The following is a 24,889-nucleotide window of genomic DNA, read 5'->3' as shown; positions in this document are numbered from 1 at the left end:
AGACCATGATCTAGAATCGAAGACAGAGAGGATGGACTTAAATGAAGACCTAGAAACATCTAATGGCATGTTCGATTTATAAATAGAAATCAAGACCTGATTAGTACGGCGCATAGCAGCTGCTTCATAACGCTTGGAAAGATTGGCAGTGAATCGAAACCTTCGCTTCGGGTTCTTCACCAGGAAACATAGGTTCCTCCATTTCTGAAGCACCTCCTCCGACGAGTGCTTCGCCTTCACTTCCCCAAAATTCTCGTTCAAATACTTCTCCACCACTATTTCCAATTTCTATGCTTTCCACTCACCCAATTCATTTTTATACTTTTCTTTCTCCTTCTTCTTGTTGTTGTATCTACAACCAAATTCGCATCTCTCTCGCTGTATATTAATATGACTTTCAAACGTTCTGAAATTGAATCGAAAAAAGCTTCTATCCAAAAAGGCAGACAACCATAACAAATACATAAGATCTTTCAACGAAGAAGAGCGAGTAGGTAGGAAGTTCTGGCACACTTCTGTCAAAGCACTAGCATCGGCTTGGATAAAATGGAAGGTTGGTCAAAATTTAGATAAGTTGTACTAAAAAGACCCCATATTAGATTAAGCATCTCTAAAACAATTTAGATTTTTGCTACAGTGATTGGCCAAATTTGAAGAACCAAATTGATTTACCAAAAGTTAAAATAATAATTTCTCACTCTATTGAAAATATGGTTAGTGAATATTTAGATAGAATATTAGATAAGTTTAATCTCAATTTTTGGTTATTAGTATTAAATGACCATTGAAAATATGATTTTTTTTAATATTAATTTAATTAGAATATAATTATTATTAATATTAAATTGCTAGAATTATAAAATGTGATATAAATAAATTAAATAAAAAATTATTAATTTAATAATATTTTATTATTTTATAAAAAGTAAATGGCTAATCTAATATGGGAACTGAATTTAAATAGAATAGACAAATATAAAAAAGTATAATATTGACTAAATTTTAAAAATATATTTATCCAAGCCAATGTTAATGCTCTCAATAAATTAAAAAGAAGGGTTAGCTGAGAATAAAGTAAATCGCATTATCTGAGATTATAAAATTAATCAGTCCTCTCTCTCGTTTTTGCTTGAGATTTTGGGGTTAGGAAATGGATAAACAAAAATGGAAGGTATAAGGAAAAGAGGATCCAAAATTAGTTGCATTACTTGTGAGAGGGGAATAACGGTCTGGAGTTTACTCGACTGTAGAGAGCTTAATCGTCCTGGTTTTTTGGAATCTGGGAAGGAACGGAACCAACGGGTCAAAGGCTACTCCTGCAATTTATTTAGGTTTGGTTTCCAGCCGTTGGATAGTGAGACGCAGACAAGTAGGACATGGAATACCGCGTGAAGCAGATCAGGAAATTGTGATGCAAGCATTCTCAGTGTATTAGTTAAAAATTAAATTTATTGACTATTGAATATTTAATTATTAGAAAGTAAAATATATTCATAATGAATTAGTTAAATTTTAAACTATAGTAATTTTCAAAATTTTTTTTAAATTTGAAGATTATTATACATACATTAAATATATATTTTATCAATTATTTATTTCTATTTTTTTCTATCACATATTTTTTCATAATTGATATATTAATTTGAGTTAGTGATATATTAATTTAATTAGAATATAATTATTAATTAATATATAATAGGTAGAATAGTAAAATATAATAAAATTAAATAAATTAATAATTAAAAAAATTAAATATTTTAAAATTATTAGTTACTCATTATTATATAATGAATAAATAGATAATCTAATGTAAAAATTTGATGTGAATAATTAAAATTAAATTTATCTTATATTATTTTATTGTTATATATTAAAAAATAGCTATTAAATTTTTGTTAATGAAATAAAAGTTAAATTTATCTTATATTTATAAAAAAATATCATTTAACTTTAACTAATTCATTAAAGATATTAAAAACGGTACTTCCTCTTATGCTCCGTGTTTCTGATTGGAAAGTCGATTTTTTTCTTTTGTCTTTTAAATTGCTTTTTATTTATTTATTTATTAGAAAATGTTAGTTGGATTCTTCAAACTTACTGCTCGTCTTGCAATTCATGTATTTTAATTTTTTAATTTATTGATTTTTTATTTAATAATTAAATAAGTGACTAAATCGCTAGCATGATTCTTATTTCTAATGGCGGGACCGACCTCGTCGTGTTTCGTATCGGAAAATGATTGATCGTGAAATGGCTTTTTTTTTTTTTTAAAAGCAATGATATACACATTATATTTTACAACATATATTATAATACATTTTTTAAGTAAAGATATTTTTATAAAATAATATTACTTTTATAAAATATTTTATTAAACTGTCATTATTTTAAAACATGATTATATAATGTATGGGTTATGTTATAATTACCGTTCCATTTTTTCGTTTTTCCTTTTTACTTTAGGTGGCATGCCACATTTTATAATTCTTTTATAAAAAGAAAAAAAAAAAAAAAAAAACAAAGACAAAGCATGTCTCTTGCCCAATATCCCCCTTCTCATCTCCTTTTTAGAAATCAGCAAACCCCAACCCCTGACGAATGCCTGCCTCCATTTCCTCTAACTCTTCCGTCAAACGTTCACCATAGACAACCTATTTTAAAAAAGAATTTTATTATGTATAAGCAAGTTTACGTACTAATTTATCTAATATTATTATTTTCATATTCTAAATTCAAATTAATATTGTTTCAATAAAATTTATTTTTTAACCAATTATATTGAATGAGTACGCATATTAATATACAAAATCGCTTAGAATTAAATTTTTTCTTAAGAAAAAAAGAAGAAAAAAACTACGTTCGTGGGGCTTGTATGGGTGGCCGTGAAACTTGGGTCAACCTAATAGGCACATGGTGAGGAGCTGGGCAGATTCTTCAGGCCCTTGCAGGCAGGTTTGGGAGGTGCAATGAGACACAAAATTTTCATCTCATCTCATCTCATCATTACACTTTTTTTAAATCTCTATACAAAATATAATAAACAATTCAATTTTTTCAAATCTCAATTCAAATTTTTCAAATCTCAAAACAATAATAATACTAAAATATAATATTTTAAACACTAAAACAAAACACAAAATTTCCATCCCACCCCCCAAACCTGCCCGAAACACTTATATCTATACCCACAAATGCATGTCTCACTCTCGCTCTGTTTCTTTTTTGGGTAAATTTGGGTATTGAGGTGATAATTTATTAATAGTAATAATAAAATATTAAATAAAAATAATAAAATATTAAATAATAGTGACTAATAATGGAGTGATCACTCTACTATCTTATATTGACTTTTAAATACACGTCTCTATTTGATTATTTTGTACATGTTATAAATATTATTTTTATTTTATTTTTGTAACTCACTTACAGGACTTCACTTTTTAATAAATTGAGGTTTATTTATCCCCAATCTTCACCCTTCCTCTGCTAGGGTTTCTTTTTTTTTTTTCCTCTAAGGTTCGGACTTTACAAATCTCGCTAATTTGGATTTAGCTCTTAACACAGTTGAAGATTTCTCAATCACAAACCAAAAAGGATTTGTGTTTCTTGATTCAGATGCTGGAACTCTTTGGTCTCCAATTCTAAGAGCACTCTCATTAGATTAGATAAAAGCTAAATCTAATGAGTATTTAGCTATTAGATAGTAAAATATGCTCACATTAGATTAGTTAAATTCCAAATATTCTAATATGGAGATTTATGTGAATGGAATAGTCAAAAGTCAAATTTATCTTATATTCATAAAAAATATCTTTTAACTTTAACTAATCTAATAAAAGTGCTCTTACGGATGACTTATCCCAGGCTGACTTGCTTTGAAAATGTATATCTTTAAAATTCGAATCGAAGGAAAAAGAAAAATATATATATAGAAGCTTTTGTTCTTTAAACTGTGTTTTATCTTAGTTCGCAGGAACATATATTTTCCTGTTAAGACACCCATAGAAATGTTATGGAACATATATTTCATTAATCATATTCCTATCTAATCATGCTGTCCGTCCACACATTATACGACAAAAATTTTTAAATGGTCGTGTCAATAAATTTTAAGCAATTTAGAGTTTTATTAATTTGAAACACTTTATATTTTTTAAAAAAAAAGTGAAAAAACTAACAAATCTTTTCTACATATAGGTTTGCGATTGGTGATAATGCTATGAAAAGGCATACATAAAATGAAAGAATTCTGTTCATTACATGACTTTGGTAAATACAACTATTACTAGCGAGAGAAGTAAATATTGAAGAAAAATTCTACTCATCGTCTCTTCACCACACATCAACTTTTATTTTTTATCTTTTTATTATTTTTTTTTTCCTTAGCAGGTGTGTGGTGTAAGTATGATGAGAAGAAGAATTCATAAAAGATGTCCTACAAATTAATTGGACTTGGGTGAATGGCATGAGACTCCAAATTTCCAAGTATCTACAGGCTTAAAAAGCAACCACCAGACAAGAATTCTCTTCATCCCATGACTTGAAATACCAGCAACTTGTACAAGGATACGAACAGCCCTTGACTGAGGGTAATTTAAAGACTGGCATCTGTTGCCCATTGTGTCTCAAACAGGGATCATCTTTAAGGCGGCAGCAACCGGCATGCCCAAAAATCCAATCACAATACTCAGGAACCATTGGTGTAAAGTGAGAGGTGATGTGTTTGCAAATGTGCCCAGGAACTCTACAATTATGATTTGGAAGAGAGTAGTGCAACCAAGGACGACCACAAAAACATAATTATTGAGTATGCCTTTGAAAACATTTATTTCCTCCATCTCCCGGGAGCTTATCTCATTAAAAACCTGCATAATCAAATCAAGTCACTTCCTGTAAGCTACAAAATTTCTAAAAGGGTGAGAAACTATCTATCACAAAGCAGAGTCTATCCCTATATGCTGTTAGGTTGAACTAAACCTGCTTGTCAGCATCTTCCATTAATCATACATCACACATACCACTTCAAACTTAGTTTGCAAGAAATAGGTACTTATAGGTCTTTCAGAATAGGAAGGTTACCTGGCAAAAGACAAACGTGTTGAAAATAAGCGTGTTCAGGATCAGATCAGAATCTGGGCCTTCAAAACGGAATATTGCTTCTCCCTTTGTCTGAAGCAACCATATCACCAAAAATTGGTACACAGATTGCCCTAATATATTCCTCCACATGACATTACTGATGAACTTCCCTTTCCTTCCAACTGGTGAACGTTTCATTAAATCATCATTTGGAGGCTCAGTTGCAAGTGCAAGTGCTCCCAGCGTATCCATTATCATGTTGACCCACAATAGCTGAACAGCTGTGAGGGGAGCAGTCCCTGAAGCATGATTTCAGGCGAAGGCATAAGCAGACATGAGACAATAGCGTTTTCTTTTATTGGGAAGGCAAGCTCAAAAATGGAAATAAATTTAGTATGTGGGATTTCTAACCTGTCAGACAAGCTGAAGAGAAGTTGACAATCAATGCAACCACATTAACAGTCAGCTGAAACTGTACAAATTTTTGGATATTTACGTAAACTGATCGTCCCCATTTGGCTACTGTCACAATTGTGGAGAAATTATCATCCAGAATTATCACATCAGCACTCTCTTTAGCCACCTGAATTTAATACAGATTAATTGAAATTATTGCAACGTTATTACAAATTTCAATCAAAAACCAAAAAATAAAACTAATAAAAAATTGAACTAATGAGAATACACCGACTACTCCATTATATAAATAAATCTCGACAGAATATCAATATAGGATCCAACTCTTGGCATCAGCTACTCCCATGCCTTCTTAGTCATTTTCCTCAATTGAGAGACATCTCCAGATAAAAGGAGGTTATAATGTCTGTTAAGGCTGTAAGGAGATACTGCCAGCAATCCAGACAAATTTGGCAAGACTTAATACCTTGTTTGATTACGCAGTTCAAATGAGATGAGATGAAATATTTTATTGAAAGTTAAATAAAATATTGTTAGAATATAATTTTTTAATATAATTTTTATTTTGGGATTTGAAAAAGTTGGATTGTTTATTATATTTTGTGTGGGAGTTTGGAAAAGTTGTAATGATGAAATAAGATGAGATGTTTTGTGTATCCGAACCGAGCCTTTGTCAATGTTTCCTTGTATAGCCACCTGGTATACGGTCTAGCATTATCATAGGGATCTGTAATTTATGTTGTAGTATATTGCCTTGTAAAATCCGTCATTATAAAATAGAACAAAATCCTTCTCAGTACTTCAAGCCGAGAATCCTTCTCCTTCAATCCTTTTCTCAAGGTTTTAACAAACCTTTGCAATGTCTCTGTATACTATGTCAAGCCATTTTGGCATTTCTGTTGTACTGATGAAACACTTTCTAGAGTACTCTCAATTTGCTAGATATTTTTCATTGTCTATGATTAGAAAAGAAATGGAATAAGCATTTTAACTTGTAACTTCCAGCAGCCATTCATGCCTGTCTTTTTAGATGACACTTGATAAATGGTCCACTTGGAAAGCCCCATTAAGTACTCACCTCAGTTCCAGCAATGCCCATTGCTAGCCCAATATCTGCTTCATGAAGTGCTGGGGCATCGTTTGTTCCATCACCAGTTACAGCAACGACCTCACCAAGTGAGGTACGCAAGTGCTTCACCAGAGTATGCTTGTCTAGCGGTGAAGATCGAGCCATCACCTATAGAAAAAGTGGAACTTTTGTGTCAATGATTTGAGAAAATTTTGATCACTACTGAGAGATCCAATCTAATTGCACATGTACTGTAACAATAAATGATGAAATCACCTGAATTTTAGGAATTAGTTCTAGCAATTCCTCCTGACTCTTCTCCCGGAAGTCTGGACCCTCAATGGCTATACCATCTGTGAGAATTCCGCACTCCCGAGCTATAGCCTTCGCAGTATTGATATTGTCTCCAGTAACCATCCGTACAGTAATTCCAGCTGAACGGCAAACCGCAACAGATTCCTTAACACCAGGACGGACAGGATCTTTAATTCCCACTATTCCTATACAAGTATAGCCGGAAACTGGGATAGGATTATCTGAAGAGAATCCATTTTCCAGTTCCATATAGGCAAGACAGAGAGTTCGAAGAGCCTCACTAGCAAATTGATTGATTGTGTCCGTAAGAAGATTAATGGATGATTTATCTAGGGGAACAATCTCACCATTCACATTGATCACCTTGTCACAGGCAGCCAAAATTATCTCTGAAGCACCTTTACAGTGGGCCCGAAACCCTCCTCCAGGAAGCTCCAACACTACCCCCATCCTTTTCTTCACAGAGTTGAATGGCTCGACTTTAACAAGTTTAGATGTTTGTCTCTCAGCTTGAAAATCCCCACCAAGTGACAAGCCAAACTCCAATAAAGCAGTATCAGTGGGTGTTCCTAGTATCTCAGATTTGCCATCTTTATTAACCACGACTTCTCCCCCGTGTTGTTAAATATTGACTGTAGAAGAAGTTTCAAAGCAGAATCTGGCAAGTCAGAGCACAAGCTAGAAGCATCATTGGGTTTACTCACTTCCTTGACGTTAAAGCAAATGCATGATTTCACGACAGTCATGTGGTTGGTAGTTAGTGTCCCAGTTTTGTCACTACAAATGCTTGTTGCTGATCCCATAGTCTCGCAAGCTGCCAAATGGCGCACGAGTGCTTTATCATTCATCATTTTCTTCATGGCAAAGGCAAGGCTCAATGTAACAGCTAACGGCAGCCCCTCTGGAACAGCAACAACAACAATTGTAACTGCAACGGCAAAATATTCCAACATTTCCAATGCTTCATCTCCAGACCACCTCCAATAACTTCCCTCTTGCCATTTACGGTTTAGCAATCCTTGCACTAAAACTGCAAAAGTCACAACTGCAAAGAAAAGACCTATCTTACCTATAATGGTTGCCACTCCGTTCAATTTCACCTGCAATGGGGTTTCGTCATCTCCACCTTCACTAAGAGTTGCCATCAATTTACCCCATTGGGTCCTCATCCCAACAGTAGTTACAATCATCTTGCATGATCCATCTTGAACCTTGGTACCAGAGAGAAGAAAAGGATTTTCAGCACTTACCATTACCGGCTCACTCTCCCCAGTTAAACTTGATTCATCAATTAACACAGAAAATCCTGAAATAAAAAGTCCATCTGCAGGGACTTGGTCCCCAATGGCAAGATGTACAATATCCCCAGGAAGTAGATCATATATTGACATTTTCTGCCTGTATCCATTTCTTGTAACCTGAATAGCAATCTTCTGTTTCTCCTTGTCCAAATCCTTGAACTGTAGAGATTGACGATAATCACTTGTTGCCGTGACAAAGACCACCAACAAGATGCTTGCAACAATCCCAAGGCCATCATGGGCCCCTTTCGGCCATCCTTCCATAGTTATGCCGACGATCAAAGACACAAAAGCACACAAGCCGAGGATCATCAGAGTCATGTCTTGAAGGGCTTCCCAAACAAATACCAAGAAACTCCGTCCTTCACTCTCAGTAAATTTATTGATGCCATAGATCTCTTGTCTACGATTCAAATCACTATCAGTAGTCAGTCCATTGTTGGTTGAAGTGGAGAGCTTTTCTGCAATACCAACTACTCCACCATGAGATTTTAGCTTCTCCGAATCATGACCTTCAACAAGAGATCCCAATTCATCACCACAAATCTGAAAACCTGCAGCTTTAACTTCCTCAGGTACTTTGTAGTCACTTGGCTGCCCTGCAGCTCCTGCAGACCACAATAGTCAGATTGGAAAATCTTTTCAAATAACTTAATCTAAATTGATACGAACGTTGGAGAAACTTACCGAGAGTAAATTGAAATGCAGCTTTGGAAACCAAAACAGCAATCCTTAACTTTTCCTACACGATTCAAGATAGAGAAGTAGTTAGTATACCAAATTTAGAACAAGTGATTATCATAATCTTAGAATGATTTGATATTTTGTTAGTCCATGTGAACAAGACGAATTCAGGTATCGAGAATTCTATTTTGCACTAGAAGTACACTTAAAAAAGATCAGGGAATGCAATCATTAACAACAAGATCCAAGACGAACAAACACAAGTCAATGGGAGTGGACAGAGTACGTGAATTAAGAAAAAGAAGCAAAGTTATGTTTCAAAAAGATTCAAACTACTTCAGGATGTTTCAAAGTTAGGTAAGAAGTATATTGGATGTTGACATGTAATTTTAATAAAGCAACCAACTCGCATCCCTCGCCTTCATTAAAATGTAATGAGGTTTAATATATCAATCAGACGATTTCCACTCTCATTCCACTCCCAAGTAGGGATTTTTTTAAATGTACAGGGCATCCTTGACTGAGATTTCGTCACATTATGACATTGATGGCAGTTGATGGTTTAGTTCAAACATGGATGATGGAATTGCTAAGAGTCAGAACAATAAAATTTGGGATTTGAGCCTGAAAAAGGGTAAAAGAGCAAATAAAAAGAGCCAGAGAATAAAATGTTATCATCTTAGCCTGATTGACTGATTCTATGATGTTAATGCACAAAGTCTTCCTCGTATACAATTTTGAAAGTCATTTACAGGCCAAGACATCTACCCGACTTTTTATACTTTGCACTTCAAACAAAGTCATAACAATATCTATTGACACATTTAAAAGGAAATGGAAAACCCCGGGGATCTTGGAGGGAAATGGAGATTCGTATGAATATCTATACCAATCTCCATAGACAAGCAACTGCTTTTTTTCTCTACATTTATTTGAAAGGAGAATTAGATTGATATTAAACAAGCCAAGTTCTAATTAGGGGCTCGTTTGGATTTTGAGAAATGATAGAAAAAAAATTGAATAAAAATATTATAAAATTAAATATTATTTTTATTTTGAAATTTAAAAAAAAAATGTATTATTTTTTATGTTTTATTTTAAAGTTTTAGAAAATTGTATTAGGTTTTGTGTTTAGATAATGATTAGAAGAAAAGTTGAAAATTTAAAATTGAAAAATGTTTTATGCTTGAGTGATATTTTAGAAGAAAATCATGAAAAGTTTGAAAATATGTGAAAATATTTAAGTACCCAAATAATCTCCGAATAATTTTTAAAGAAAAATTATGTTCATCATTTTCATATCTCACGCATCATACTTTTTATTTTTATTTTTATTTTTATTTTATTCACTTATTATGAGCAGAAAAATTCAATTATTTTAAGAAAGCTCTTTTTTAAAAGTAGAAGTCAATGAGAAAATTTCTTGAAATGTTTGTATTGTGTGTGTGTGATGTTCGTAAACGAAGGATATGGTACATAGACCGTGATCTAGAATCGGAGACGGAGAAGATGGACTTAAATGAAGACCTAGAAACCTCTAATGGCGTGTTCGATTTATAAATAGAAATCAAGACCTGATTAGAACGGCGCATAGCAGCTGCTTCATAACGCTTGGAAAGATTGGCAGTGAACCGAAACCTTCGCTTCGGGTTCTTCACCAGGAAACATAGGTTCCTCCATTTCTGAAGCACCTCCTCCGACGAGTGCTTCGCCTTCACTTCCCCAAAATTCTCGTTCAAATACTTCTCCACCACCATTTCCAATTTCTATGCTTTCCACTCACCCAATTCCTTTTTATACTTTTCCTCCTCCTTCTTCTTCTTGCTGTTGTATCTACAACCAAAGTCGCGTCTCCCTCGCTGTATATTAATATGAAATTGAATAGGAAAAAGCTTCGGTCCAAAAAGGCAAACAACTTCTCAACAAATACATGAGATCTTTCGACGAAGAAGGGCGAGTAGGTAGAAGTTCTGACACGCTTCTGTCGATAAATTAAAAAGAAGAGTTAGCTGAGAATAAAGTAAATCGCATTATCTGAGATTATATAATTAATCAGTCCTCTCTCTTGTTTTTGCTTGGGATTTTGGGGTTAGGAAATGGACAAACAAAAATGGAAGGTATGAAAAGAGGATCCGAAATTGGTTGCATTACTTGTGAGAGGGGAATAACTGTCTGGAGTTTACTCGACTGTAGAGAGCTTAATCGTCCTGGTTTTTTGCAATCTGGGAAGGAACGAAACCAACGGGTCAAAGGCTACTCCTGCAATTTATTTAGGTTTAGGCTTCGTTTTATCTTCAACTCATCTCAATTTATTTTTATAATTTTTATAAATTTTAATATAAAATATAATAAATAATTTAATTTTTTTAAATTCAAAATTAATAATAATATTAAAAAATAATATTTTATCATTTTAATTCAATTCAATTTAATCTAAATATAATCTTTTTCAACTTTTGGATATTAATAATTAATTTTGATTATATTTTTTAAGGATTTATTTATTTTTAAAAATAAGATGAGGTGAATTGAGATTAAAATTAAAAATTTAAATAAAATATTATTAGAATATATATTTTAATATTATTTTTATTTTAAAATTTAAAAAAATTAAATTATTTATTTTATTTTATTTTAAAAATTAAAAAATTTATAATAATAAAATAAAATAAAATAAAATGAGACGAGATATATTTTAAAAACAAACGAGGCGTAAGCTGCCCCACGCGTTTTGAGATGCGGACAAGGAGGACATGGAAATGATGGAATACCGTGTGAAGCAGATCAGAAACTGGGACGAAATAAGGACGGTGCCTCCCTCTTATGTTCCGTGTTTCTGCTTGGAAAGTCGTTTTTTTCTTTTGTCTTTTAAATTACGTTTCTTTTATTTATTTATTAGAAAATGTCAGTTGGGTTCTTCAAATTTACTGCTCGTCTTGCGGTTCATGTATTTTAATTTATTTATTTTTATTTAATGATTAAATAAATGACTAACTTATATTTTTTTTTATTTTTTTAATGATTAAAAATATTAAAATAATAAAAATAAAGATAACAAAAAATTTATACTTAGTACAGCAGTAAATGCTGGGGCCAGCCGCTATTATGATCCTTATTACTAATGGCGGACCTCCCTCGTCGTGTTTCGTTTCGGAAAAATAAGTTTACATTTTAAATTTATTTCAATTTATTTTAATTTATTATTATAATTTTTTAAAATTTTAACATAAAATATAATAAATAATTTAATTTTTTTAAATTTTAAAATAATAATAATATTAAAAAATAATAATTTATTATTTTAACTCAATTTAACTTAATTTAACATCTAAATACAACCCCAATGATTGATCGTGAAATGTTCTTTTTTCTAAAGGTTGAAGTGGACTCGATGATTGTCGTTCTCTTATGCTTTACACAATCTTTATGATTGATTGACCTTACGTGTTTGATTGTCCTCCAATGTCTTGCATAAAGTATAAGGTCTATTATTGTAAATTTAATTACGAGAGTTTTGATTTTTTTTTTAATTAAATGGAACTTATATGTCTTAAAATTTATAAATAATTTTTTTTTTTTAAAATAAGCTTGTCCTTTGGATTCACTTTTATTAAAGTCTCGTTTATTTTCACAAATCATCACATCTTATTTTATTTAATTATTATAATTTTTTAAACTCACATATAAAATATGATAAATAATTTAACTATTTTAAATATTAAAATAAAAATTATATTATAAAATTATATTCTAATAATATATTATTCAATTTTCATATCATATCTTATGTGTAACTGAACGAGACTTAAGACTGCCGCTTAGTTCATCGATATGTTAGTTGTAGTATTGATAGATGAGTTTGTTCTTAGGGTGATGTTATAAAAGAGGTTGAAGTTTTGGAGTTATGTAGACATGATGTGATTTAGTTGGGATGTCACAGGTTAAAGTTAGGTAGGGTTTCAGAAGCCTTAAAACTGATTGTAGCAACTTACTTGTATAAATTAAAATTTAGGTGGTGATTGATGGTTTGAAGTAGTTTTCTTTTGAAGAGTATTTAAAAGTGTTCCATCCCTCAACGGTATCTTTGATTGAGGATTACCTCTTGATTTATGTTTTTTTTTTTCTTTTTTACTCTGGCAAATTATTCGGTAAAAATTGTCATTGTTGGAATTTTAAGTTTAGAGTCGACAAATATGTTGTGATAATCTAAATTGATTATGAAGTACCTTTTATAATGAATAGTTTGATGGTATCTAACAACCTAAGGCCTCATTTGTTTTCAGGAAACATCTCATCTCATCTCAGCTCATCATTACAACTTTCTCAAATCTCCACACAAAATAAAATAAACAATTCAACTTTTTCAAATCTCAAAATAAAAATAATATTAAAAAATATATTCTAATAATATTTTATTCAATTTTTTAATTTTAATCTCAACTCATCTCATCTGATATCTGAAAACAAATGATCATGTATTGTTTTAAAAAATCTTAATAAGAGGTAGGACACTTTAACTTGCCTCAATGATTCTCATCTCACTTTCTTTTTAAATGACATCTGACGAAGATTAAGGTTACGTTTGGTTACATAGTTTAAATCAGATAAAATAAGATGTTTTATTGAAAGATAAATAAAATATTGTTAAAATATAATTTTTTAATAATATTTTTAGTTTAGAATTTAAAAATTTTGAATTGTTAATTATATTTATATATGAATTTGATAAAGTTGTAATCATGAGATGAGATGAGAAATTTTGTATATCCAAACCAAGCCTAAGGGCCTGTTTGGGGGTGATATTAGGTACCTTAAAAAGTACTCAAATAATATTAAAAGCTCTTTAATAATAAAATTATGTTGTTTGAGTGTTACATATTAAAGTATTTTTTTTTAATTTCAAATAAGCTAAAAAGTATGTTTAGAAGAAAACATCATTTTAATTTTTTTTTTAAACGTGTTTTTCCGGATAATGCAAAATAGAGTTCCAGAGTTATAAAAGATTGTCTATAGGCGAACATACCAATACAATTTTTAGATAATTAATAGTTTTCCCTTTAGTCCTATCACATGCACAACACTACAACTTTCAAATGACTTTTTATGTCATTTCTACTTCAAAAAATATTTTTTCAATATTGTTTTCAAACAAATATAATATGTTTGAAAGTACTTTAGACATAAGATTATTAAACAATAAATAAATTTTTAATAATAATGTTTATTACTTTAAGCTCTACAACTATAAACCTTAAACTAAACACTATACTACCCACCACAATCTTTAGGGCTTGTTTGAAATTGCATTAGAAGTCTTAAAAAGTACTTAAATAGCCTTAAAAACCCTTTAATGGTAAAATCAGGTTATTTGTGTTACATATTAAAATATTTTTTAATTTCAAATAAGTTAAAAAGTACGTATGAGAAAAATCATCATTTTAGTGGTTTTCCTCAAAGGTGCTTTTGCAGATACTTTGAATTTTAAAAAGACTATCAATGAAAGAAAATATCCATACAATTTTAAGATAATTACAACTTTTAAAATTTCAAGGTTATGATCATAATATCTAAAAAAATCAAATGATTATCTTTTCTATATCAGAAAGTACTTTTTTAATTTATTTTCAAACAAATATAACATGTTTAAAAGTGCTTTAAACACATAGTTACAAAATAGTAAATAAAATTTTAATATAGTAGAACTTATTACTTAAGTTATAAGTCCTAAAGCTATAAGTTATATTTGTCACTGCAATCCCAAACATGCACTGCTAGGTTTGGATACAAAGAGTATTTCAACTCATCTCATCTTATCTAATTATTACAACTTTTCTAAATCTCTATATAAAATACAATAAATAATTTTTTTAAAATTTCAAAATAATATTAATATTAAAAAATAATATTTTAATAATATTTTATTTAACTTCTAACTTTCATCTCAATTTACTATCTAAACATATAACATATTTAAAAGTGCTTCAAACATAAGTCTTAAGCTAAAAGTTATAACTACATTTTGCAAAATCCGAAAAAGTATATTCGAGGAAGAACATCAAATTTAATAATTTTCCTAAAAGATACTCTTTAACATTTTTTATATTAAAAAGTACTTTAACATGAATCCCAAATAAATTAACAATAGTAATACTACATGCAATTACACTTTTATTTATATTTTTATTTACAAGACTCATTTTACTTACAATTTTATTTGAAATTTTCATATTTTCAATATATTAATAACTAACATGTAGAGAAATAAGTTTTTTTTATAAGTTTTTCTTAAATATATTTAACATTTTCCATATAGAAAAATTGAAAGTTTGGAAGTTAAGAATTTTTGAAAATTTTCTTATACTCGATTCAAATAATTTAAAGTTATCTCAACTATTAAAATGCTTACCTCAATTTGTAACCAACAAAAATAAAATAACATTCATAAAATTGAAAAAAAAATTCTTACAAAAATATTCATTTCAAATATATTTCCATTGGATCCCATCACTTCTTCATATTTTAAGGAAAATCTCTAGATTTTCAATCCAAACATAATTGGAAGGGAATTTTTCTTACTTCATAGAGCCTATTGGGCCTTGGCCCAACACCCAGCTCAGAGGCCACTAGGACCTTGTAGGGGCAAAGGATCGACTAGGGGACAGAGCCAAGTAATCGATAAAACAATTACTCTGGCATCATGCGATGGGATAGATGTGAAGTTAGGAAATCATACTATATTAAATGATTCTAATAGCAGAAACAATAGAAGAGGCACGAGTTCTGTGAAGACAAATACGATCTATATCTCCCCCAACCTATGGTATAAATAATAAGTTCTAAGTATAAGAAAGCTTTACAATTCTTAGACTCTCTCACTTATTTATAAATTTTTAAAAATATTTACTAACTTTAGTATCAGAGGCTCTCCGTCCTAAAGTTACCCTTTCCTAATTGCACTCTCCATTATTTGTTGTAGGCCCATTTTAAAAAACTTGAATTGTCGTAACTTGATTCAAAGTTATGTGAAATATGACGTTAACATAATTTTAGTAAGTCCACAACGTTTCAATCTAAACACGATTCAATGTGATTAAAGTGTCGATTTTATATAGAAAGATAGAAGTATTATATATATATATATATATATATATATATATTTATTATTAAAAAATTATTCACATCAGTGCATAACCGCAGCACACTTAAAAAGGAAAAAAAAAAAAAAAATCTGTGGTGTGCTGCGCAGACTGATGCGTAGAATTGTTCTTTATTATTTAATAATTTATTTAGCCCACGTTTGCGGTGGCCATCACGATTCGAATACTCCTTCCTTCCCATTTCCTCACCTCTCGCTCTTTGAGTCTGCGCGAAGATGGGCAAGGGACCGGGGCTCTTCTCGGACATCGGCAAGAAAGCCAAAGGTAAATCTCACCCACTCACCGACCATCTAATCTCACTCGCCTTCCCTATGCTTCCCCCTTCCTTTTCTTGATTCTTGATTCTTGCAGCTAAAACCTTTTGCCGTTGCTTACTCTGTAGATCTTCTGACCAAGGACTACTCCTCCGATCAGAAATTCTCCGTCTCCACCTACAGCGATGCTGGAGTGGTACGGAATCTAGCTTTTTCCTCCTTCCCAAATTACAGTCGCATGCGTGTAACTATTACGGCAAATACGGATTAGATCGGTAATTAGGGTTTTTTGGATGACCTTGCTATTTGCTGAATCTTGATTGCATTTGAACTGTTTTTTTATAGCTTGTTTAATTTTGCAAAATTCAGAATGTTGGTTTTTCCTGGCTCCTTCATGAAATTTCATCAAGTCTGGATTCAGACTACATGTTTTATTTATTTATTATTTATTTATTTATTTATGTTTTTTTTTATCTCATAGGATTAGGATATGGTTAAGTTGGCTTGAGTTGTGTTGTGAGTGTCTTTTATTTCTATTATTTATCAGCAAGCCATTTGCATTCTCAATTGGAGTTATTTTATTTTCAAACCGGTGTGTTTGTGTTGAACAGAAGCTGTTTTCCTGAATCAATTCTTAGTTTTTTTTTGGTGAGGGGGTGGGGGGGAGTTGGAGGTGAGTTCATTTGCTCAAAGGTCAAATGATGTTTCACTAGAGCAGGCAGCTGGCTTAATTTTCCTGAATAGAATTAAGTACCCTTAAATTTCACATATGCATAGATCTCAATACAGTAGTTGTGTCTGTCTTATTGAAAGCTCTTTTCTTTCAAATGGAGCTGCTAACAGTCCTATGTTATGTGAAATTATGCTAGTTTATCTCTGTTTCTTATCAAAAAATTATGCTCATTTATATATTGCTTCTATTTAAGTAGAGAATTCTGTCGGATGAACCTAGAAATGATTTGCCAATCTTTAAGCTAGAATGAACTTCTGGTATCTTCAATGGAAAATGCTAACTTGCTCCATGGTTTTGCCTCCTCAGTTTGACTGCTCATGTATTTAATTTAATTTTTTTTTTACTTAATGATTAAGGAAGTGAGTATTATGAATTTGTGTATTTAAAAAAAAAAAATTTAAAGATGTTTTAAAAATGTTTGAAAGAAAAAAGGAAAAAAAAATTTTGCACTAGCGGTACGCCCAGCAGTAAACCCTGGGCGGCCGACTAGCACTATCCATCTTCAATTTATTTTTCTGAGTGTTTGGTCATGCTTGCTTTGGAATGCCATTTGGTGGGGCATGCCCGAGTTATTTGATGCTAGACAGAATTAGGATTATTCTGAATGCTAGTTAATCAATAGAAATTAGGGATTAAGATTGAGAAAAGATGCAAAACAGAGAGAAAGCTCTGAAAAATATAGGGATTAAGATTGAGAAAAGATGCAAAACAGAGAGAAAACTCTGAAACATATTGATTAATGGTAAAATTCGAACATATGAGAATTTTCCCATAAAATCCAATTATTGCATGAAAACTAAATAAGCTAGTAAACAAGAATCCTGCCAAAAATTTGGCTTAAAAAAATTTTACTTATCTAAAATTGATATAATCACTTCCAAGACTTGAAACAGAATATTTCCTAAGAAGGCAAACATGAATGTAAATAGATGATTTGAGGGAAAAAAACTCATATTTCCATATTGCAAAAAAGGAACATTAAGCTTTTCTTGCCATATATGCGTAGATTCTCCTTCTTATGATAGTTCAATGCAATCAACTTAGAATCTAGACCTTGATTCCCCTAGATCAGTTTGGCTTTGCATCATTCTCATGGGTTGGAGAGAATTTGTCCTTGAATTCGAAACATTTTTGCCTCGATCTTTTGGATTTCCAATTAAAACCATATTTTGTTTCTTTTGTAGTATTGTTCCAATGATCATGGAAAAATTGAAATTGATTTGACTGGCTCTAAACAAAGTAATATTGAGCATCTCATAGTCCAAAATTAAATTTTCTTCCCATATCTCATATTCAACAATAATATTTTGCATAGGAGAATTTGAAAAAAAAAAAATACTCAACTACAAGAACATCAACATGATTAATTGTTTCAAAAGTTGTTTCATCTTCAGACTTCAAACTTTCATCACCATCTTATTTTTCAAAAAATTATCTGTTTCGAATAAAAATAGTTACCTCCTCCACTAGGTTATCTTCATCGGGAGAGGTACTGTAGACTAGGGTAGAGATCCACTCTATGAAGAATGTTTTTCCTCATAGTCTTATTCCTCAGAGTAGTAAATGATAAATCCTCTCAACCTCATGCAACAAATCAACAAAACCGTTAGTATGTAGAGTACTTGGGTAAATCAACTCTGAAGCCTAGATATTCATGTTGTTCCTCCCAAACACTGTGCTCACGAAATAGAGCACGATTGTGATATGGGGTCTCAAAACTGGAGTTGGAATCATGTTCATCCAACTGATCCTCAGGTTCTGCATCTCTAGACGCTGGGTTAATTCGCAATCTGCCTTTGAAATCTGCAATTATAATGTCCTGTAAAATATGATCACAGTTAGGGGCTTCTTCATTCGGAACCTGCCCACACCGACCACGACCTCTATCATTAGCCATGAAAACTGAATAAATCACCCTAGGAAAACGCTAAAGCTCTAATGCCAACTGAAGCCAGACATAATGAAGATTATTCTGAAGGCTAGTTAATCAACAGAAACTAGGGATTGAGATTGAGAAAAGATGCAAAACAGAGAAAAATTTAAAAAATACTGATTAATTGTAAAATTCAAAATTATTTCATGATGCCTACAAGCCGGGCTTAAATAGTTTCAAAATTTGAAATTATGAGAATTTTCTCAAAAAGGGGAAATCTAATTATTGCATGAAAACTAAATATACAAGTAAACAACCAACAAGAATACTATCAAAATTTTGGCTAAAATTGAAATCAGAATCACTTCCAAAATTTGGAATGAAATATTTCCTAAGAAGGCAAAAATTAACATAAATAGATGATTTGAGGAAAAAACAACTCATATTTCCCAAATCCAAGGAAGATAAACGCATAGATTCACCTTCCTATGATAGTTTAGCTCAATCAATGTAGAATCTAAACTTGGATCCCCTATATCAATTTGGGTTTGCATCATTATTCCATCTTTGGTGGTGGCTTGTTAGAGCACTCACATTGGCCTCCCTATAAGCACATTTTCTCTATTTTAACTACTCACTTTTGCAAAACCTTCTATATCCCACTCTCTATTCTTTCTCTACTTTATTAAGATAATCTTTCTTTATTCTTTTTTATTATTTTTTTAGCCCATTTCTTTGCAACATTTTTTTTAAAAATAACACTATTTTTTCTCTACTCTATTAAGATAATCTTTATTTATTCTTTTTTTAGCTCATTTCTTTTCAATTTTTTTTTTTTTTAAAATAAGAGTTATTTGTCGTCATTGTGTTTTCAACTATTCATCTCTAAGGATTGTTTTTTCAAAATTCTAAATTGTTTATCTCTCACAAACAATAATTTTTTTTCAAAATCTTTCATTTTCTATTAATGATAAACTCATTTTCAAATGATGGTAAAAATGTAGCAATAATGATAAGGATAATGCTACTCATCCCGTTTAATCATCCCGTTTGACATGGCCCTTACACGTTTGACAGCTTTTAAATTTTTTTATCCCACATTGCTTCCCAACCCATCGACTTGGTCTCCTTCTCTTCCTGTTAAGCACTTCATTTAATTTTTTTTAAGCACATCCCCATGATCCATCCAGTTCGCCGTCCCCAGCCCCACGAGTTCGACTCCATTCCCTCCCTTGACTTCGCAGGCAAAAAGAATCCCTGCTTAACCATCACGCCAACTGCTCCCCAAGGATGTGAAGACCCACTCCGCTGCACCTCCCTCCTCTGCAAGCACTGCCTATAGACCACAGTAAATGACTCGGTTAGGCCCCTGTTCTTGCTCCTCAAAACAGAGCAGTCCCGCACGACTCCCACTGCCGTAAACGGTTAATGATTTTTTCCTCAATTTGATGGTTCTTGCTTTGAGAAGAATCAATGGAATGGCTAATAGCATAAAAGGGGCCAAGCATGAAGGAAAAACTTAATACACCTTGATCTTTATTTGTCTGGAACCCCTCCCTTTCTGTCAAAGTTGTCAATTACACTGGTAAATGTACTGTTCCTCACTCCATCCAGTTGTCTTCCTCACTCCCACTTTTCTCATTGTACCCTGGACCCTCTCAACATCTTCCCACCTACCTGCCAAAGCATATACGTTGGAAAACAAAATATAATTTCCCGAATTGTATGGTTCAAGCTCAAAGAGCTTCTTTGCATCCTGCTCCCCAAGTTCGACTCTTTTGTGAATCCGACTAGCATTTAAAAGAGACCCATAAACTCCTGCATGTGGTTCCATTGGCACGCTTTCAATCAACTTTTATGTTTATGGAGTTCTGATTCACAGCTAGTTGGAGTTTTATGCTTTTGTTAAGTTTTGGGTTGTTTCTTTAGTCTTCTCAGCTATGAAATCAATTTTTACTTCAAAAAAAAAAAAAAAAAAAAAACTCCAAACTCTTTCCTCCTCCATGACTTTTCCCATGGATGTTTCTGTAGACTTTTGAGGTCTTCCTCCCCCCATTTTCCTTCCTTTTTATGAATGGACTATTCATTACTCTCTCTCTCAATTTCTATCTCTGGTTTCTCTGCAAACACAGATAAAGTCGTAAAGACCAAGGGAAAATGGCAATTGTGTTTGCATTTCTCTGATTTTCTTTCTTCACTCTGTTGTCTTGTCCCGTCTCAATTGCCCAAATTAGTCCTGCCTTTCCTTCTTCACTCATTCGGCCGGAGCAGCTCTTGCAGCTTGCAACCAAAAACCAGCTTTATGAAACAAAGTACGTCACGCAAATACTTGACCACTTCAATGGGGTTGGGGAGGAAAAAAAAAAAAACGTGGAACTGGGGGGTGAAGTCGATGGGGCTGGGGAGGGTGAAGTCGATGGGGCAGGGGAGGAAAAAAAAAAAATTGGGACTGGGGGGGGCGAAGTCGATGGGCGATGGGGCTGGGGCTGGGGAGAAGGAGACCAAGGTCCGTAGCAGGGGCCACGTCAAACGGGAAGAGAAAACGGGATGATTAAACAGGGTGAGTGCATTATCCTAATGATAAAAACATAAATAACAGAAAAAAATAAGTTTTAAAATAGATTAAGAAAAAACACGTTCAACAAAACTTATATTATCACGTTAGTAGGAAAACAAATTTAACAAAAGCAAAGAAGAAAAAAAATAATAAAGTAAGTAGTCAAATTGCTACGGTAGCTGCTCAAAGTTAGGGGCTACTGTAGCAAAGTTAAACCTGTTCCTCAAAATACTCAACTGGATGCAACTAGGTTTTAACTGATTTTCTTTAAGTTTTGGCTAAAAGGTCTCTGGATGCGGATGCTCTTATGGGGGTAACCATATTAAATGATATTTTTTTGTTTTATCGAGTAATTCCCTCTTTTTTCAGGCCCTCACATCAACAGCAGTGAAGAAAGGAGGACTCTCAACTGGGGATGTGGCCACACAGTTCAAGTACAAGAACACAGTCGTTGATGTTAAAGTTGATACAGATTCAAATGTGGGTTGTTTCCTTTGTCTGAAAATGTTGATATGGTGAATTTTCTTGTTCACTAAAGCATGTTGCATCTTTCCATCTGTCTTCGCAGATCTCGACAACTATTACTTTCACTGAGGTTCTCCCATCAACAAAGACTATTGCTTCATTTAAAGTGCCAGATTATAACTCTGGAAAGGTATGAATCTGCTCCTCTGATGCTGGGAAATTCTTTGATGACTATGTATGTGGCCTTAACATATATGTTTGTTGCATTTTGTACTCTTTATCTACTTTGGCAGTTGGAGGTACAATACTTCCATGACCATGGAACCTTCACAACGGCTATTGGTTTGAACCAGTCTCCAGGCATTGATGTATCTGCTGCCATTGGTACCCCAAGCATTGCTTTTGGTGCAGAGGCAGGTTATGATACTACTTCTGGTAATTTTGCAAAGTACACTGCTGGCATTAGTGTGACAAAACCAGATTCATCTGCTGCGATAATATTGTAAGTTACTCATCAACATTGGCCACCGTTTCAAATTACCGAAATAATAATTATAGTGAAGTTTGGAGAATTTTTTGTTTGATTGTATACTTTGTATCCCTTTCTCTCAGGGGTGACAAGGGAGACACTATAAGAGCATCATATGTGCATCACCTGGATCAATTTAAGAAGAGTGCTACTGTTGGTGAGATCACAAGAAGGTTCTCTACCAATGAGAACACTTTCACAGTTGGAGGGTCATATGCAGTTGATCACCTGACAGTGGTGAAAGCGAAGCTCAACAACCATGGGAGGCTTGGGGCCCTCTTGCAACATGAGGTCATACCAAAGTCAATTCTAACAATCTCTGGAGAAGTTGATACCAAGGCTTTGGACAAAAATCCCCGGTTCGGGTTGGCTATCGCCCTCAAGCCCTGAAGGTCTTTGCCATTAGATTATGCAATTTGGACTACATAATTTTCTCTGATTTTTTTGGGGGTGGCGCTTAGAAGGGAGCGCATAATAATTAGTTCCACAGATATATCTGTTTGAGATTCTGTATGACTGTGGATCAATTGTTTTGATACTTGAGGTCTACTATGGTCTTCTATTTTTCCCGTCCGTTGTGGGCATTTTGAATTTTTGACATTCATACATTTTATTGTCCCAAATCCTTATATGAGGAGTTTCATCTAATTTGTATGTTCTTGAAAATGTCACCTTCAAATTATGTTTTGGCAGAGAGTATAGTCTAGGCCTTCGTGTCATGATCATCTCTACTACTAATTAAAACGGACTCCACTTAGGTTTCAATCAGCAAGTTTTCCTCCTACACTTTCAAAAGTATCCTTTATCTCTTGTTTAGTGCAGAGAAATTGTTTTAAGATTACCAAGCCTATTTAGATGTAACGGGCGTACCTTTGAAACATGTCCCTTGGGATTGCAAATCGGTTCCATTTCAGGCACTTAAAGCATGACAACGAAGATCCAAATGCTTCCAAGGCATAACGAACAACAAGCCTTTAAAGTTGTAGGAGTGGGATCTCAGACATAACCACGTATCTAAATTGACTAATACCCAGATCCTCGCAAATACTACAACCTCGTTACATCAAATTCTCCAAATACGGAACAAGGAGTGGGAATTCAAAGTGTGACGTCCGTACAGGGCTAGAGAAACTATCCTGCACAGAGGTTGGTGAATGCAGCGACACATTTTGAGTACTGGGAATATGGGAATTTGACGTAAACATCAGTGTCCCAACTGGATGTAACAATTTATGAGGGAAAGACATGTTTGATCACTGCGCTGGTATCGAAGACAAACCTCAGTGGCCTGTGTCCCAATCTCTTGATCTACATCTCGAGTTTAGCTCAAGTTTTTGCCGCGTTTATGCTTTTAGGACATCAAAATATCTATATAAAGCTCGATTTCACTTTATAATCTAGCAGAAATTTACCACTTCTGACAAATGGATGGAGGCTTCGAACGCAATCACCATTAATATTCTCACACTTCCCGGCACCTGGGTGTGTAACTAAAATTAAGGAGGGCACCATGCCGAACGTAAAATTATAGACCTGAGTGAAATGTAAAATACAGGGGTGCAACTTACATGACCATTCTAGCTTCCATCACTTGACTCAAAGCAGCTCGACATGGCAGAGAAAGAAAAAGCTCCTCACTAAGTTCCAAATGAAATTCATCTAACAGACATTAATGTTGAACTAAAATTAAGTCATTTATCAGAGGCAGCACTAATTGTCTGAAACACATGCATTGCCACGCTACTAATGCCCAGGTTTCCCACTAAGATTAGAAACGCCGATGATATGAAAGCGTGCAATACAGGTTTCTGTAATAAAATTTTGGTACTTTTTATGAATATATTAGATCTTACAGTCACATTAATTGATGTATGAGAAATGCCAGATCCGCAAAGAAATCTCACAAAAATAAACTCACTAATTGATATGACATGTCTGATTGTAAATTCTTTTTAGTGTAAAGTAGATCTAACATTTCACAATAAATTTACTTTTATTAGACGCCTTTGTGCCTTTGCAGATGAAGTGTTTCTCTGATGTATTTATTACACCAGAGTGGTAAATAACAGAACTCAATCAACTCTGAACTAATTCAGGTTACATCAAAAGCACATAATTTCTTTATGGGCAGTAACACCAAAATCAACTAAGAAAACATGATCAAGGGTTCAAAAGAACAACTTGAAGCAATACAATTATCCATTAATGCCTCAAGCCCGAATTAAGAAGATCTACATGAAACAAAATTGCTCGAATCAACTACACCTTCATAAGCATAATCAACAACATATGATTACAAGCGAACGGGTTAGAATTATTCTATATTAAGTATAACAAAAATATAGACATTAATGCTTTATCATAGGAAAATTAAATTGGGTCACACCTAAGGATGTAAAGTCCCTTGATTTATATAATTAACATTTGTTTTTTGTAAGTTTCATTGATGAAAAAGA

At 32.7% G+C, this 24,889-nt stretch overlaps 2 protein-coding genes and 1 long non-coding RNA gene across 3 annotated transcripts; 1 reads left to right on the top strand and 2 right to left on the bottom strand.

Moving 5' to 3' along the window:
• Positions 1 to 319: 319 nt before the first annotated feature.
• LOC121267883 lies at positions 320 to 1,346 on the bottom strand. The gene is made up of 3 exons (XR_005941092.1): positions 1,209 to 1,346; positions 464 to 515; positions 320 to 352 (listed from the first exon to the last, which is right to left on the bottom strand). It is a non-coding gene; the product is annotated as an uncharacterized LOC121267883 (long non-coding RNA).
• A 2,888-nt stretch (positions 1,347 to 4,234) lies between these two features.
• Positions 4,235 to 11,110, bottom strand: LOC121252430 (calcium-transporting ATPase 2, plasma membrane-type). The gene is given in 10 exon segments (XM_041152049.1): positions 4,235 to 4,865; positions 5,080 to 5,378; positions 5,491 to 5,662; positions 6,575 to 6,733; positions 6,842 to 7,497; positions 7,500 to 8,789; positions 8,869 to 8,923; positions 10,440 to 10,701; positions 10,799 to 10,846; positions 11,017 to 11,110. Coding segments are annotated over 8 exon segments (3,054 nt in total). The 5' UTR covers positions 10,623 to 10,701; positions 10,799 to 10,846; positions 11,017 to 11,110; the 3' UTR covers positions 4,235 to 4,625.
• Positions 11,111 to 16,131: 5,021 nt separating this feature from the next.
• LOC121235003 (mitochondrial outer membrane protein porin 2-like) lies at positions 16,132 to 23,081 on the top strand. The gene is made up of 6 exons (XM_041131188.1): positions 16,132 to 16,286; positions 16,405 to 16,472; positions 21,809 to 21,919; positions 22,008 to 22,094; positions 22,198 to 22,406; positions 22,517 to 23,081. Exons 1-6 carry the CDS (start codon positions 16,238 to 16,240, stop codon positions 22,821 to 22,823), a joined length of 831 nt encoding a protein of 276 aa, XP_040987122.1. The 5' UTR covers positions 16,132 to 16,237; the 3' UTR covers positions 22,824 to 23,081.
• The last annotated feature ends 1,808 nt before the right edge of the window (positions 23,082 to 24,889 follow it).

This window comes from Juglans microcarpa x Juglans regia, chromosome 1D (genome assembly GCF_004785595.1).
Source record: "Juglans microcarpa x Juglans regia isolate MS1-56 chromosome 1D, Jm3101_v1.0, whole genome shotgun sequence".
Lineage (NCBI taxonomy): Eukaryota > Viridiplantae > Streptophyta > Magnoliopsida > Fagales > Juglandaceae > Juglans > Juglans microcarpa x Juglans regia.
The sequence above is the reverse complement of the archived record's forward strand: the minus strand, read 5'-3'. Positions and strand labels throughout refer to the sequence as shown.